At 40.0% G+C, this 17,367-nt stretch overlaps 1 protein-coding gene across 1 annotated transcript in view; it reads left to right on the forward strand.

Annotated features, from left to right (window-relative positions):
- Positions 1 to 17,367, forward strand: part of Cntnap4 (contactin associated protein like 4) — a 292,183-nt gene that overhangs the window by 44,441 nt on the left and 230,375 nt on the right. Inside the window, exon 2 of the mRNA XM_005345710.2 lies at positions 366 to 476. Coding sequence (XP_005345767.1) covers positions 366 to 476 — 111 coding nt within the window. The remainder of the gene's footprint in view (positions 1 to 365; positions 477 to 17,367) is intronic.

The raw sequence follows: 17,367 nt of genomic DNA on the forward strand, positions 1-17,367 counted from the left end.
TCTCTGTTTCTACAATCTCTCATCTATCAGTTGTTTTTCTATGGCTACTGACCTTGCCAGACTTTTGGCAGCATAGTGCATGCAAAATAGGCATAGTTCTAGAGAATCTAGGTCTGCTTGTTTACTTATTTTGAGACGGAGTTTCTTGCAGCCCAGGATGGTTTTGAACTCGCCGCGTATCTGAGGATGACCTTGAACTTCTGGTCACCCTGCACCTTCCTGCTGCACACTAAGATTGCAGGCACGTGCTGCCACGCGTGGCTTAGATCCTCGTTTTGATGTTGTGTTTATTTGTTGTGTCTATTGATTTGAAGAGAACTGTCAGCTCTGTGCTCACTGGAACGTGGCATTTTCCCTCCTGGCAGATGACTGTGATGAGCCCCTGGTGTCTGCCTTGCCTCCGGCATCCTTCAGCAGTTCTTCTGAGCTCTCCAGCAGTCATGGTCCTGGATTCGCAAGGTTGAATCGAAGAGATGGTAAGTATGCTCTCCCCTCCAACCCTTGGACTCAGGATGAATCTTGTGAATTTTCCATTTTCTTAATAAAAGCGTTGCAAGTGATATGCTCTGAAAAGAAATTAATGTCTAAATAGGCCAATGATGAAAAAATAGACGTTTAAGACACCTGGCTTCCATTCAGGAAAGACAAAGAAATACATCCTACCAGAAAACTCTATGCCATCATTTTAACATCCAAAGAATTTAGTTTCTTCAATCTGGTGAGTTTTTTATGTATCTAGTAAAGTTAAATAGCAATGATTTGCAATCGTTATAGATATAGGAATGATGGGAACTTAATTGGCTTCCTATTTCAAGTTAAAGGGGTCTGCAAGAAGTAATTTTAAAGCATGCTATGTATTTGAAAATAATAATTCCTATTTTGTTTAATTCTTGATGTGGTTGACATGGCTTTCTTTGTTGTTGGGGATCAAGAGCTTCTTAAAGCTTTTCTGCCCCTTGAGAAATACTCAATTCTAGTTGTTTGTATTTTTTAAGTAGGCTGGGCTCGAGGGATGACTTGCATATGATTCAGGGAAAGGGAAGACAAAAACAATTCATTGGCAGGAGATATGAGAGCTTGCCATGCCACACACCCATGAACTAAATGACTGTCACCGAGGTTACATTCTTTAATATACTGGGGTCAAAGACATCAGCACAAACATGTGAGGGACACACTGACAAATAGGAAGCCATTTTAACAGATAAAAAAGCAGACTCCCAACAACTCATAATTTCAAAACCGTACTTTGCTTGAGTGTTATTTCCTCTTCCACCATGCTGCAGAATCTATTCCTTGCTGTTATTGCTCTTCTTGGTGCTGTTGCTTAATGCTTGAGTTTGAGTATGTGGAACTTTGGACCTAACAGTGTGTGTGTGTGTGTGTGTGTGTGTGTGTGTGTGTGTGTGTGCGCGCTTGCGTGCGTGTGTGCATGCATGCGTGTGTATGTATGTGCATTTTGTCATCTGGTATACATTATACATCACTCAGTTACAATGACTATAGACATGTTTGTATGACCCTTTGACATGGTTTTAAGCTTTTTTTCGATATGATTAAAATCTCAAATTATTCGAGGTAAGCACTTTGGTGTATTTCTCAGAGCAAAGGTACCAAATGGAGGGAAACCCTGAGATCTTTGTATTCAGTGAGAGACACAGAGGTCCTTGGATTTGCTCATGCTTCTCTGTTTCTTACAAGTACCTTGTTGTCAGAGATTCCTACTTGTGATTCTGGATCTCTGACTGCATAGGCATTGGGTTCTCTCTGTATTCAGGATGACATCCTAGATTGCCTCACCTCCTATCAGGGACACCCTTTCTACAACACTCTGCTTTGTAAGCAAGGTCTATCTACTTTGTGCTTGTAAAAGTAAAGCAGAGTTTAACATTTATTGCCCTTCTCTTAAATCTTGACAGCATTCACAGAGTGGGGTCCACCAAAAAAGAATCAAAATTTAATTTATCTATGAAGCTTTGTTTCATTTTTGAGGACCAATAAATCACAGAATTATATTTTATTAATTGGATGCAATCATAGTTTTCATTAATTTATATACTCAACAGGAATCTCCATTGGTGGGACTCATTTTCATTCTTAATTTGTTTCTCTGGCTCTTGCTGAAACACAATATCAAACTTCATGAATCTCATTTGCATGTTAATGAAAGTAAGAAACAAAACAGGATCATTTTAATTATCTCTTGCTGGTTGTCAACCTACTTGATTACATTTTTCTTTTTTTATTTAGATTTGATTTTTTTCTTATTAATTACATGGAATGTTCATAAAGGAATGTCAGATTTTGAGTGATTTATTAAAGTCTATATATTACTTATTTTATCCAAACACTCCTAAGTATTTAGCTCAGCTTGGGAGAGGTGTTCAGCCAAGCCATCAGGTCATGTATCAGTAGGTGAAACCAACAGATAAAAATCCCAGGTATCTGTGATAGACAGGCATCATTTCTGAGGAATCAGAAGAACTGGTGAAGAAAGGTCAGGAAGGGGATGAGAAACAACCCAAGTGTTGTTCAGCTGTAGGGGAGAAATACCATGGATTTTGCCAAGTAAATGAGTAGGATCCTGATAGGAGAGCCAGGGTGAATTGTCTCCTCCAAAAGGCTACAGGGCAGTCTGAATGCTGATACCTGTGTGTGTGTGATTTACTTCATCTGGTCATAGGGTTTTATGAGATGCAATGAAGCTGAAATGAGATTTTTACCAAGTTGAGACAGGCTCTAAAACCACTGGCTGGCATCCTTATAGGAAGAGTGGGATTTGGAGATACACAGAGCCTGCGAGGCCACGAGGTGACAGAAGCTGAATTAGGAGTAATACAGCTATGAACTAAAACTTGTGAAGGACTGCAGATGCCAGAAAGTGGCATGGAAGGGCTTGTACCTAGATCCCACAGAGAGTTCACAGCTTTTAGGAATATAATGCAAAAATCAACAAAAGTAACACAAAGACAAAATCAAGCACTGCTAATACTGGAATTATAACACAGCCCAATCTCTCTCTGGTGTAAAGTTGCCTCCTAACCGATTGCTTTGCTTTCAGCCCTTTCACTCAGCAATGGTAAGAGAATGTTAAGCAGGCCAGCTTTTCAGTTACATTGTTTTTTGTTTTTTTTTTTTTTTTGAGGTTGGGTTGAAATCGCCTATCATTTTACTCTACCTGTCAAGGAATATGAATCATCCTTTGACCACTGAGTGTGCTACCTGCTCATCAATGACTTAGTAGCCATGTTGGCTATCAAGTACCTGGATGTAGTAGCCTGTTGCCACACCTCAATGCCTACACTATGCTCATCATTTCATCTCAATGCAATCATTTCATTGCATCACGTAGGCATAATCGCCCCACATTAAACGTGAAAAGGATGGGATTCTATCATGTACTAGTTTGTGTGGCACAGAGAGAGCATAGTCACACAATTTATGTATTGCTATCATTATTTTCTTTTGTTACAAGTTATTATTGTCACTCTCCTCCTGTGCCAAATTTATAAACTAAACTTATCAATACATATATACATAAGATAGAACCCCATTGTACACAATGATTTTTATTATTAGTGACTTCAGGCATCCATTGTGTCCCTGGAGCAAGAACATTGGTAACTACTGTGTAACTTCCCATTAGTTGAGTGCACTGGTATTTTAATTTTAATGGAAGGTAGAGTTGAGCATGACCTTATGTTATGGTTGTTGCCCTAGAGTCCGAACAGATTCTATTGTATTATTTGACACTAGACCAATGTCCTTAAGTCAAAAATATTAGGAAGATATATTTTGTAGTAATGCTCTATTGTTTCTTAGGCTGAGATATAATGTCCATAAGCACCTTGGAAGTAGGTTCATTGGAACCATTAAATTCGTGAATATACCAATGAAGAAAATGATTGCATGCAGAAAAAATAAGGTATTTAAGCATGGGGGTGCAAACACATGCACTGTGTTGAAGTACAGCAGGTAGCTTTATGGACTTGCTCTAATCTAGCCTGAAGGGTCAGAGTATTCACTATTGGTAGAAGAGGAATATTTGTTTATTCTTGTCCATTGTCAATTTTCTTACCACAACTAAATCCTTCTGCTCTAAATAAGCAGAATTTTCTCATCCCTTTAGTATCTGTTGTTAAAAAATTCAAACATCTGTCTGTAGAGAAATTATTTATTTGGTGAATTGACAGTAATAGCATTCATTTTCTGCATACTCTAAGATGGATTATTCTAGCAGCAATTGCAGAATCATCTGGACATTCTTTCTGTCCTATATCACTGTGCTTATTCAAATACAACTTACTATGTTTAAGTAAAGACCCTTAAGTTCAATTTCAAGGTATTCATGACACACATCATTGCTTGAGGGAGGGTGACTTGATTGGGGGAGGGGGAGGGAAATGGGAGGCGGTGGCGGGGAGGAAGCAGAAATCTTTAATAAATAAATAAATAAGAGAAAATAAAAAAAAGAAGAGAGGTCCCCTGAGATACTATCAAATAATCAGTGCTTCTTGTTGTTAAAGATGCTACATAAAATCCTTTATAGTCATTATATTCTAAAATGATAATATTAATATATGTTACTACTTGATGTCTTAGATGACAGCTGATAAATTAGAAATGAATTATGTGCAGATGAATAGTTTGAAGCCTGAGGGAAGGGGAGCCTCAGCACAGATGGTTTGAGTCTGTAATGTACCTGAGGTCTTGTGGCCAGAGACAATGCCCATGAACTTCAGTGGCTGAGTTTGGACTATTAGGGGCAACTTACAGAGTTTGATGCAGAACAGAAGATATTGCAATATTGTATTTTGTACCAACTTCTTCCCCATCACCCCAGGATCTAACATGCCAAGAAAGGCTTTGGCATATAGAGCTGTAAGGATTTCACACCTTCAGGCTTAACTGGGCTCTGCAACATGACATCATAGTGGCTATGCCTAATTTTTACGCCCTGTGCTCTAACTACTATTATGGACCTTTCCCACTCCTCCCCTCCTGTTTTCTCTTTCCACTTCCTTTTATTTCCCTCCTTCCCTTGTTCATGTTCATCTTCCTTCTTTCCCTTCCTCTCCCTTTCCCTTCCTCTCCCCACCCAATCTCTTCCCTTGAAATTCAGACTTACAGCTCACAATGCTGAGATGCAAGCACTTAAACCCAACCAAATCCCTAACGTTTGGGCCACAAGTTACCTTTGAGTCACAGGACGCAAGCTTCCCAGACATCTGAATTTCAGCTCTCCGACTTGCATTTCTCTTTTTAACTTTCTCCTGAGGATAATAAAATTTTAGGTGAAGAGCGGCTATTATTAGACACTCTGAGATCGATTCACTCTCCTTGGGTTTAAATCACTGCTACCTCTTGTTCACTTAAGGATGGGAAAAATATTTAGCCTCTGTCCTTTAATTTCCTGTTGGAGGAATAGGGTTAACAGTGTCACAATCTTAGTGAGGTGGCATTGGCCTCGTTGAAAACGATGGTAGTGCAGAAGCATAGCCAAATGGATTCCAGAAACACAGGCTGGAGTAATGTTAACCAATTTCAACGTGGAGTCAGTCAATTAACCCCATCTTAACAAACTTAGCAAGACCAAATATACGCACTAATCTCTCAGGGAATACAGATGTCCACATTAGTCTTCTGCCTTCTAGGAGGGGGATCAACTTGCTCCTGATTAACTATAAAGCAGTGTCAGAGAATCACACTTATATATTATACTTTTTAAAATGAGACTGAAGCAAAGATAGCCCATTCCTGTGTATCTTTTGGTCAGAGTCCACCAGCTTGGGAGATGTGATGACTCAATTTAAAATAGTTTTGCTTTTTTTTTTTTTTTAAAAAAAGAAGCAATTGAAATTGGTTTATGAATTAAAAACAAAAACCCTGCTAAGAGATTCACATTTTGATAAAGGTTTGGAGAATAAATTCTGAGATCAGTTTTATGGTCTGTGGTGTCACTTGTGCTTATAGATTATACACTGGCCTTGAGAAGGTGAAATAAAACGAGTGAAGATTTACATCTCTTATATTCGATATGCTCATATACCTTACTCATTAAAGCAAGGGAAAAATTGCTTCCAGTTCTAATATACATATATATATATTTCCTGCTATCCTTATAGTGGTTCATTTGATTGTGTACCGGGGGTGACTATCTGGTGAGCATTTGTTTTCCTGTGTGAGTCACATGCTGGTGTCTCTTCTGGGTCTCCTTCTGTAAGGACGTGCTCACCCCTGTTCTCACCTCTCCCCATCTTGGTGCCCCGTCTTTTCTTTCCTTCCATTGTCCTTGTCTGCCCCAAACCACACGTTTTCTGGCTCTAAATCAACCCCATAATTCCATCTGAGCGGATGTGTCAAGTCGCCAATCGTAATTTATGGGGATACAAAGCCCTGGCTTGGGAATCCAGAGCACTGCATTCTAGCAGTAAATCCCGGTGGCCTTGAGAATAACACTGGCTCGCTCTTTTCCCCTTTCCTATAGAAGAATGAGATTGGATTTGAGGGTCTTTATAGTCTAAAACAATGTGCACTTTGTGTGCTCGGGGTATGTGTGTGCATTTGTTCACGGATGTGTGCACATGTGTGTGTACCTGGGGTGGCAGTCAGAGGTCGATGTCAGATGTCTTCCTCAGTTACTCTCCATTTTGTTTTTCTGAAAGACTGTCTCTCACTGGGATGCAGAGCTAACAGACTTGGCTAGATTGGTTGGTCTGTAAACCCAGACATCCTCCTGTCTCTGCCTTCCAGCTCTGGATTATAGACAGGTGCTACTGCACCTGGAATTTTACTTAGGAACTGAGTAAGCACTTTAGGAGTAGAGCCATTTCCCCAGCCCCAAGTGCACTATTTCATGTGTCATTTGTAGGCAATGTATTTATTGAACAATAGAAATAGCATTCACTTAACAATAGAAATCTTCAGCTCAGAGTGAGAAAGAGGTAATTAAGAAGGTGAGAGAGGAATTCCTTAAGCCAGTTTGCCCTTCTAAGTCCCTTCAAGCTAGGAGACACAGGATGTTCCTGGCTTAGGAGAGGCCTTCAACTTCCCTAAGGTGAAGACATTCAAGGTAGAAATAGGATCACACTCAAACTGGTACAGTGGCTCAAGTTTGTTCAATTAAAAGATATTCATAAAGTTGATAGTCACCAGTATGTAGCTTGTGTTCTTTTAGTGAATGTCTGAATTTTTATTTTATTTTATTTTTAATTGTGTGTGTGTGTTTCTATGCGTGGGTTAGTGCACATGATACAGATGCCCCAGAGACCAGAAGAAGGCATCAGATCCCCTGGATGTGGAATTACCACCAGCTGTGAGCTACCTAATGTGGGTGCTGGCAACTGAACCCTGGTCCTTGATACAAACAGCAAGTGTCCTTACGCACTTCTATGTCCCTTCAGGCCTCTGTCACCTTCGTCAGTAGTGAGTAGGACATTTCTTGTTGCTGGACCTTGAGTTAGGTTCTCACAGAGGCACAGCTGAAGCCAACACCTGAGGTGCAAGGGATGAATGTGTCAGGGTGAAGCTGTGGGGAGAAAAAGGGAAGCTTATGGGCCAACAAGGATGGGAAAGTAAGGAAGCCATCAATTTCCAGAGATGACCCAGACAGATTGGGGCTATCTGCCAAGGGATAGATAAGATGGATCTCTTGATAGATTTTCCTTACTCCTTTGTTCTTCCCCAAAGTCAAGGGTGCCAAGTCTAGCTGGTATCTAGTTTTGGGGAAATAATAATTTAGAAAATTTAGGGGCCCACTTAGGCTGCAATAACAAAACCGCAGGTTAGGCAGGTCAAACAACAGACATGGATTTTCCAAAATTCTAAGGTTTGAAAGTGCAAGACCAAAGAGAGAGCAGATTTGTTATTCCATGAGGGCCTTGTTTCTGACTTCCTATTGGTTGCCTTATGTGGGTGTGAGCATATGGGAAGAATACCATCTCTCCATCTTCTGCTAGTATGAGGATATTGAGCATATCATGGCCGCTGCACCCTCCGACTCTCATCTGAATCTCATTACCCCCTAGAATCCCATCTCCAACTATTATCGTATTGATGGCCAGGGCTTCAAAACAGATTATACAGGAACACAAATACTTAAATCATATTACTTAGCAGTATTCCTAGAAACTTGCGAACCAAAAAGAAAGTAGAAGCAGCTTGTCGTATCTTAGAAAAACCCAGCAGTAACTCTGGAGACAAAGGAAATGCTGTCTAGTGACCCGGCCATTTTTCATACCAAATAAAAAAGTATTAAATACAAGAAGGAGTAGTAGAAACACGGAATATAAATAGAAATGCAGATTGCAATGGGCTTATTGTTAAGGCAACTCTCTGACTAGTTATTTGATATGCAAGCTAAGAAAATATTGGTGAAATTACAGAGGACTGACAGAGCAAAATTAATAAATTTAGCAAAATAGAAAAATGTGATTTATATCTATATAGTGTTTCCAACAACCGGAGGACATGCATTCTTATTGTGTATACGTAGGCTATTTATCTAAATTTATGCAGTGTCATAAGGAATAGGGTTTCAATAAATTTCAAAGGGTTCATATCATGGGGAATAAGTGTCCTGGCTACAGTGGAATTACCTGGAAATCATTAATTAAAAAATACTTAAGATCCAGAAAGGTGTGGAATTTAATTACCACACTCCTAGAGCAGTAATCTCAATGGAGATTAGCAATCGTTTTTGCTCAATGACAATTCACTATAAGTCAAACTTGTGAGGTACCACTTAGACCAAAACACATATCCTTAATTTCAAGTGTTACAGAAGAAAGAAGGCTAAATATGAAGAAACCATCCAAGTAGCCACGTGAAGAAATTATAAGAAAAATGTCTAACAGATTAAATTAAAAATAATGAAAGACTATGGGTCGGGAGAGACAGCTCAGGGGCAAAGAGCACTTGCTACTCTTCTAGAGAAGCTGAGTTTGAATCCCAGCACCCACAGCTCATGACCTATAACTTCAGTTACAGGAGATCCAATGCTTTCTTCTGGCTTCATACATTCACATACAAACAAAAGGTAAAATATGATTGAGAAATTTGAAAAACATAATTTCATAAAACCGCATTCAAGAAATTACAGAAAAAGTAAGCCTCTATCTCTAGAGGAGAATAGATCCGTAATTAAAATGTTTCAACAAAGAGAACTCCAGGTTAGTGTGTGTTCAAATGGGAATTCTTCCAAACATATTTAAGACAGAGCTGACATTTTCTCTCAGAGAAAGGAAAAAAGTCAAAATCCTCCTAACTCATTCTGTGAGGCCGGTATAACCTTGGTCCTCAGTCCTGTCAAGGACAAACAAGAAAGGAAAATTAAAAGCCACTTGCTCATGAATATAAATGCAAAATACTCTAAACAGAATATTAGCATACATGTGTGAAGAGACTCAGCCTGAGCCCCAGAATGAGAATGTCCTCGGAAAGCTGGAAGGCATATGTGTTCGGAAAGCTTGGTGGGTTGCAAAGCTGAAGACACAGTGGAAGGAAGTCGGGCTCTGGCCTTGTCTTGTACAACCCGAGCATCCTTCTTGTGAGGAGAAGGGAGGACAAAGTGGGAGGAAAAGTCTCATTCATCCCTGTTAAAGACAGTTACAATTAGCCGGGCGGTGTTGGCGCATGCCTTTAATCCCAGCACTCAGGAGGCAGAGACAGGCGGATCTCTGTGAGTTTGAGGCCAGCCTGGTCTACAAGAACTAGTTCCAGGACAGGAACCAAAAGCTATGGAGAAACCTTGTCTCGAAACCACCCCCCCCAAAAAAAAAGACAGTTACAATTAAAGATACGCTTGTGTGTATTAGTTACTTCATGGTATCTCCATGCCTTCAGCTGTGTTGGTTCCTCTATCCAATACTGCAGCCATCAAATCTACTATTAACAGATGTAAAAGGGATTTGCCCTAGGCTGGACCACTTAGTTGTGGCTTTTGTCCCATGGCTTCCATGATAGTGGGGAATCCTCCGTTCCTGGAAATCCGCTGGCGTGGAAATGGTCATGGTCCTCTAGGTTTTCTGTCTAGAGGAAGGCTACCCTTCAACAGTAGAGGATGATGTCCTCATGATGGAAAGTTAAGGGATGCGGCCCTTGAGGATAGTCAGAACTATGGGTGGGGCTGAAGGTCAGGAGCCTATAGTTTCATCCCAGTGGAGAGCTCAGCTTTGGTTTTTCCTTACTCTATACCCTCCTACCTTTTGAATTTGCTCAATGGATGATGTAGTTCGAACTTGTACCTTCAAGCCATACCATTTACTATCCAAAAAATTAGCACAACATAGGAGCTACAGAGATGGCTGAGCAGTTAAAGAACGTATACTCTTCTGACGGAGGGTTTGAGATAAGTTCCTACTGCCCAGATTGGGTGACTAAGAGCTGCCTGTAAAGCTATCTCCAGGGTATCCAATATTCTCTTCTGACTTCCATGAGCACAATACACACATACACAAACCCACACACAGACATATATGACTGTACATAGTTAAAATAAAATAACCAAAATAATATATTTACTCCTGTTCAAACAGTTCCAAATAACTTCACAGTAGACTTTCCCACATCAAAGGAGTAGAGCATAAATCATGATCCCTTAGGTGTAAGATGCATTGAAGCATCTTATGTCTAATAGTGGGTTAGTACAAGAAGAATTTTGCAGTAAACTGACAAACTCAAATTCATGCAGGTGACCAACTTTAACACTGTCCACGATAAGCTATATTGATAAACTGTCTTAATTTGTTGTGATGAGAATAGAACTTTTTAATCCTTCTGATTTGTCTCCTGGAAAACTCCGAAATTGTTTGGCAGACCTGAAATGACGATCATTCTGCCTGGACGGTTATCCTCAAAGCTGACAAGAAAAACCCCAAAGAATGAAGCCTAACAACTGTCATAACTAAATGAACATGGGGAATCAGGGTGGTCAATGTGTAACATGATTTCAGTGGTAGAACTTTGAAATAGAAAAAGAACATTAGGTGAAAACTAAAGGAATTAAAATAAAATATCAATTTAGTTAATAATGATAATTATTACTTGGGACACACATACTACACTCATTTAAGATGTTAATGATGAAGAAATCCGGGTATAGGTCATATTGGAAATTCCCTGATAATCTTTCAGCTTTTCTTCAGTTTTGAAACCATGTCAAGAAAAATAATCATTTAAAATATGTACCAGTACCTTGGCCTTATCAACACAGAATGTGGAGTTGACCTGTGTTAATAAATACCAAGAACGTGTGTGTAAGGTGAAAATAGATTTAGGGTTGGGACAAAGGAATGAAAAACGCAGTAAAAATGAATGGATTCAGTGTCATTTTATAGTTGGTATGATTCTGGTGTTGGCATCCAGAATGTCAGGGAGGCTTTGGGAATTCATGCCAGAGACTCAGAAAAAAAAAGCTTCTCCCAATTAACAGGGCGTTTTAAAATGTGCATTTTCTTTTTTGTACGGAAAATAAGTTTTATTATGAAGCTCTCCTTTCTTTCTGCAGTGTTGAGAATTGAACCTAGGGTCTCATGTATGGCAGGCACATGCTCTCCCATGGAGCTAGAGTCCTGACTGTCATCCTCACATTTGCATAGATGCATGCAACGCACCTTGATCTTGTTCACTCCCTTCCCCTGTCTCGTCTCCCTTCTTGCTGGAAATGTCCTCCTAAATCAGTGGTTCTCAACCTGTGGGTCTCAATCCCCAATCCTTCACAGGAATATACATAGCAGATATCCTGCATATCAGATATTTACATCACACTTCACAACAGTAGCAAAATTACAGTTATAAAGTAGCAACAAAAATTTTTGGTTGGGGTCACCACAACGTGAAAGACTGTATTAAAGGGTTGGAAGATTAGAAAGGTTGAGAATCAATGTCCTAAGTAGTCCTCCAGGCTACTTCTACTTCTTGAGTCCTTTTCACATCTAGATTCTGTGTATGAATAAAACACAGGGTAATTTATCTTTCTAAATCTGTCCTGTTGCAGTCAATATGATGTTCTCGGGTTCTATCTATTTTCCTGCAAATGACATCATTTTATTCTTCTTTCATAACTTAGTTTTACTCTAGTCTATGGAAATACATTTTCTTTGCCCATTTAATGTTGATGGGGATTGAGGCTGGTTCTATGAGTTGGCTTTTGTGGACAGTGCTGAAGAGCACACGGATGTGTGACTGTCCCTGTTATGTGCTGCCTTAGACTCCTTTGGGTACACAGGTACACGCCTGGGAGATGGATGGCAGGATCAGATGCTACTTCTTTTTCAAATAGAAGCCATGACCCTAAGGTGATTTGATTTCTATTTTTTTATTTTTTATTTTATTTATTTATTTATTTATTTATTTATTTATTTATTTATTTATTTTTTGGTTTTTCGAGACAGGGTTTCTCTGTGGTTTTGGAGCCTGTCCTGGAACTAGCTCTTGTAGACCAGGCTGGTCTCGAACTCACAGAGATCTGCCTGCCTCTGCCTCCCGAGTGCTGGGATTAAAGGCGTGCGCCACCACCGCCTGTCGTGATTTGATTTCTAATTCAGGTCATTTTGGTCGAACTGTAATTGGTCCTGCAATTTGAGACTTTCCTCAGTAAAAATAAATTTGAGACCCCAAATTTTTACACCTGCCTAAGACTTTCAGCCCCATCGTCATTGCTCGGAAGGGTGTTTATGAATGTGTTTTCAAAGCCTAACTAGGATTCTGCAATGGCTAGAGACGTTATATGTTGCTTTCAAGATAAAAGGAATAAAAATGAGCAAATCTTCAAAGTTAAAGAGCAAGAAAATGTATTAGCATTTGCTCCCAGACTGACCCATCTCTGTCGCATTTGCATGCTATTTCTTATATTTATTAGAGGAGGATCTTCCGCTGTGTATAGCATGGCATTAGTGCTGATCGGGACAATCACATAAGGAGCTCATTGATACAGAAAACCATCAATGAAATAAAGATGTAAGAAACAGATATTTAAAGCAAATTATAAAAATAACCAATAACTGCAATTTTTAGTACAAGTTAAAATAAAACATACATGAGATGGAACATGTGGGTGGTTGAACACAGTGGGTGGGTTTTACACAGTGCTCAAGAAAAGTGACGGCTGCATCTGTAAAAATTGCATACTATTAGGCCAGTAATTAATTCCCTATAAACTCACTGTAAAACTATCAAACATTGGGATAAAAATTGTGGAACATAAAATTAACCATGGCAAAATGTTAATTTTATATTTATGTTATACTGATCCTGGGGCACTTAAGAATAGTCCCAATGTGGTATAACTGCTGCATTTGTCATTATTAGGTTCCAAAAGGAAACATTTTTGGTAGATTTTTAAATAAGTCCCCTACCATGTGTTTGTGTGTAGGCACATGCTATGGAACACAGATAGAGGTGGGGGTCAGAGGACAACTTGTTAGGAGACAGGATTTCTTGTGTGCAACAGCACTACCTGGCCTCTCCTGTCTCTACCTCCCTTCTCTATAGGACTGCTGGGATTACAAACACACACGACTGCAGCCAGCTGTCCGTGGGCTCTAGGGATTTGAACTCAGGTCCCCATGCTTGCACAGCAAGTGGCTTAAGCCATCCCCCAAGCCCGCCCCCAAATTTGTAATTGAGATTTTATGTTTTAAAATTTTAATTTTAATTTTCTTCATTTTTTTTGTCTTTAAATTTCTTTCCTTGTGATTACTTTTGGAATTAAACCCATCTATAAAACTTATAATGACCTATTTTAAGTTCATATTCTTGAGCTTCCCTTTCTGACATGTTTACCTCTCCTGTAAGTATAGTCTTCACAAAGTACATATTTATTATGTATCCTCACATAGATTTATAGTTAATTTCATTCATTTTATTTAGTCAGATATTTAAATTATGCTCAATTATTCCTAGCGCCCTGTTCCCAACCCCCAGCGATGTGCACATGCTTCTGCATGGATGGCGAGGTCAGATGATGACCTTTGGGAGTTGGTTCTCTCCTTCCACCTGTAATACCTGGATCAAACTCAGGTCGTGAACTTTGGCAGCAAGCACCTTCAGCTGCTGAGCCATCTCACTGGCCTGCCTTCCTCCTTTCAACCTTGAAGCAAAGTGGGATTATGACCCCCAAATACAACAAATGCATTCACCTGTGCTTACTTACGTATTTACTTGGTTAGTGTTCTTTGTTCCTTCATTTAGCTTTGCTTTGCTGTCCCTTGCTCTTTCTTTCCACATACGGAATCTGTTCTTGTTGGGCAGGTCTATTAACACAACCTCCATTGTTTTAAAGTTTGGGACTGTCATGATTTATCCTGCATTTAAAAGGACAACTTGACCAAACATACACTCTTGGCTGACTTTCTTTTCTCCTTGCAGCATTTCCAATTTGTCATCCTATTACCTTCTGGCCATCATAGTCTCTGTTTAGAAACTACCTGTGAGTCTTATTGAGGGTCGCTGTCATGTGACAGATCTCTTGTCTCTGTTTTAATATTCTTCTGTGCCCTAGCTTTGAATAGTTTGATTGTAATATGACTCTGCGTGGAACCCTCTGTGTTTATCCTGCCTGTTTATTGAATTTATCATTTACCAAGTATGAAAAGCTTTTGGTCATTACTTCTTTAAATGCTTGATCTCTTCCGCTCTCCCTCTTCTGTCTTCCTGTGCTCTCAGACATGGTTAAGCCTAATGGTGTTTCAGAGATCTCTTAATGCTTATTCTTTTTCTTTTCAGTACTCAGGCTTTGTGGCACCGATTGGCCAGTCTTCACACTTATGTTTCTGTCTGCGCAAATCTCCTCTGAACCCTCAACTGGACTCATTTCAGTTGTACCTTGTGGTTCCACTTTTTATATTTAAAATCTTATTTTATTTGTTAAATTGTGTGTGTGTGAGTGTGCACATAGATGAAGGTGCTTGCCCACAGTGGCCTGAGATCCTGAGATGTAGGATCCCCTTGGAAAGCCGGAGTTACAGGCAGCTGCGGGCTGCCTTGTGTTGGCCTTAGGAACTGGACTTTGGTCCTCTGCAAGAGCAGTAGATGTTCTTAACCAAAGAGCAGTCTCTCCAGCTTCCCCCTTTCACACTTTGTATTCCCTTATTCTTATTTACCATGTGTTGAGACAGCATCTGTAATTTCCCTCCCACTCTTTGTTCCTGACTTCCTTTAGGTCTTTGACCACAAATATAACTTATTTCAAGTTGTGGTTAGGTAGGCCTCATGTTGGCTTCCTCAGTGACTGTTTTTATTCATTTTTTTTTCTGTTGGCCTAGTGTGTGTTACTTTTGTGTATCTGTGGCAGAAATATCTGGAAGAACACCTCGAAGGAAAAGATGCATTTTGGCTCGTTTTCAGACCGTGGTCATTGGACTGCATGCACGTGGGCAGAACTTATGGCAGTGGGAATGGGGTGGGAGGGATTCCTCACCAGGAAGCAGAGGATGACCAAGGACCTAGGGTTTGGGAACACCTGGTGACACAATTCCTCTAGCTAGGCTCCACCTTCCAGTATAGCAACAACAGCTGGAGAAAGAGCATTCCATGCAGGAGCCTGTGGGAGTCACACCATATTCACACCACGACTGCTATTGTTCTTATTTCCTTGTATGCCTTGTATTTCAGGGATGAAGTTTGAAACAGCATTTTAGTATTATTATATTAACTCTTTGGTTCTCATGCTCACAGAGTTTGCTATTTGTTTTATGTTTATTTGGGCTTGTTTCCTCACCCTCTCTTCACTCTGTCTCAGTCTCTTGTCTGTCTCTGTCTCCCTTTCTCTCTGTCTGCCCACCTCCCAATCCTGTCCATGGAGCACAGGGCTTACCTGTGAATGCCCGCTGTCTCGCCGTCTCTAAATTCATCCCCCTGCCTTGGCCTCCTGAGTTCTGGGATTACAGCCTCACACTTGGCTCCCCAGTTTCCTGTTTTCTTTGGCAGATATTCATATTCTTTGAACGTGCCACTGGCTAGTGTTTTGACAGGTTTTCCCAACCACTTGAGGAAACAGAATCAAAATGCGACAAAATAAAATTCTTTCCTAGTCTTTGCTCCTTGGCTCTGTGCTGGGTCACTCCTTAGCCAGGCCGTATAAAACTCTTCCTTATCGTTCACTTTCTATTCACAGACGTAATCCTCCAAATTGTGTTCAGCTTAATCCCCTAAATGATGCCTCATGAAAGTAGAATATACGAGCCAAAGCATTCAACTCCTTCCAAATAAAACTCTTACAGTGCAATTGTATTTTTCTGGATAAAGCCCAAACTTAAAAAAAGAAACCAACAATGTTATGATTTTTTTCTATAATAGAGAAGAAAGATACATGCATTTTGTGGCAAACCCATTGAAAATGGGATATGCACGGCATTTGCAAACTTCTCCTATCATGAGACACTGTCAAGAGTCATGCATTTTAGTAGCACTGTATGTGGAGAAATCAATACTGTGTAAATGTTAGTAGTCCCCAGGGTAGTCGATGTAAGCACAACTTTGCTTTCTGAGGTTTAATCCTGCGTCTGTCCACATGACAGCAAAGCAAACATTGGCCTCTCAGCTGGCAGACCTAGATGACCAAACCTTAGGGAAAAGCCTTTTTTCTTCTGTGTTAAGTCCTCTGGGATGCATATTGTAATTTGCAAAAGGCTGTGGATCAGGGATGATGCAACAGCTGGCAGATACTAGAAGCTTTGATCACTATTGACATATCTGTATGATCCAGTCTTACTAAACTGTGGGCAATGGGAGACACTGGGTGAGTTCTTTCTATGTGTCACCCAAAGTGGTCAGTAGATTCCATTTTTTGGTATCAAGATGTGGTGACCAGCACTGGGAAAGGTGGACATACACGTTTCCATAATGAAAGATACTATAAAATCGAATGATAAAGTGTTTGTCTTAGTGGCTCCCTCTGTGTGTGGGATGGTGTGAGGAGTAGTTGTGGTTGCCCTGTTTGCCTTTTATTCCCCACCCACCTCCGGTGCTGTGAGTCATCCTATGCTTAAGCAAATACAGGTTTATCACATAGCTTGACAACAAGGTTTAGCAGAATACCTTTAAGCCTGAACTATGAAAGATTTGACAAGGGATAAAGAAGGCTAAAGAAATCTCTTTTTTGTATGTATTATTTTCTTTTCCTCACTGCTGTGCAAAACATCTGATTACAGCAACTTAGGGAAGGAAGGGTTGATTTTAGCTCAGGGTCTGAGGGTGCAAACCCTCATGGCAGGAAAACCATAGCATCAGGAACATGAGGCGGCTGGTCACAGTGTGTTCATAGTCAGGAGATATAGATGATAGATAGATAGATAGATAGATAGATAGATAGATAGATAGATAGATAGATGATAGATAGATAGATAGATAGATAGATAGATAGATAGA

Source organism: Microtus ochrogaster, chromosome 4, assembly GCF_000317375.1.
Source record: "Microtus ochrogaster isolate Prairie Vole_2 chromosome 4, MicOch1.0, whole genome shotgun sequence".
NCBI classification, from domain to species: domain Eukaryota; kingdom Metazoa; phylum Chordata; class Mammalia; order Rodentia; family Cricetidae; genus Microtus; species Microtus ochrogaster.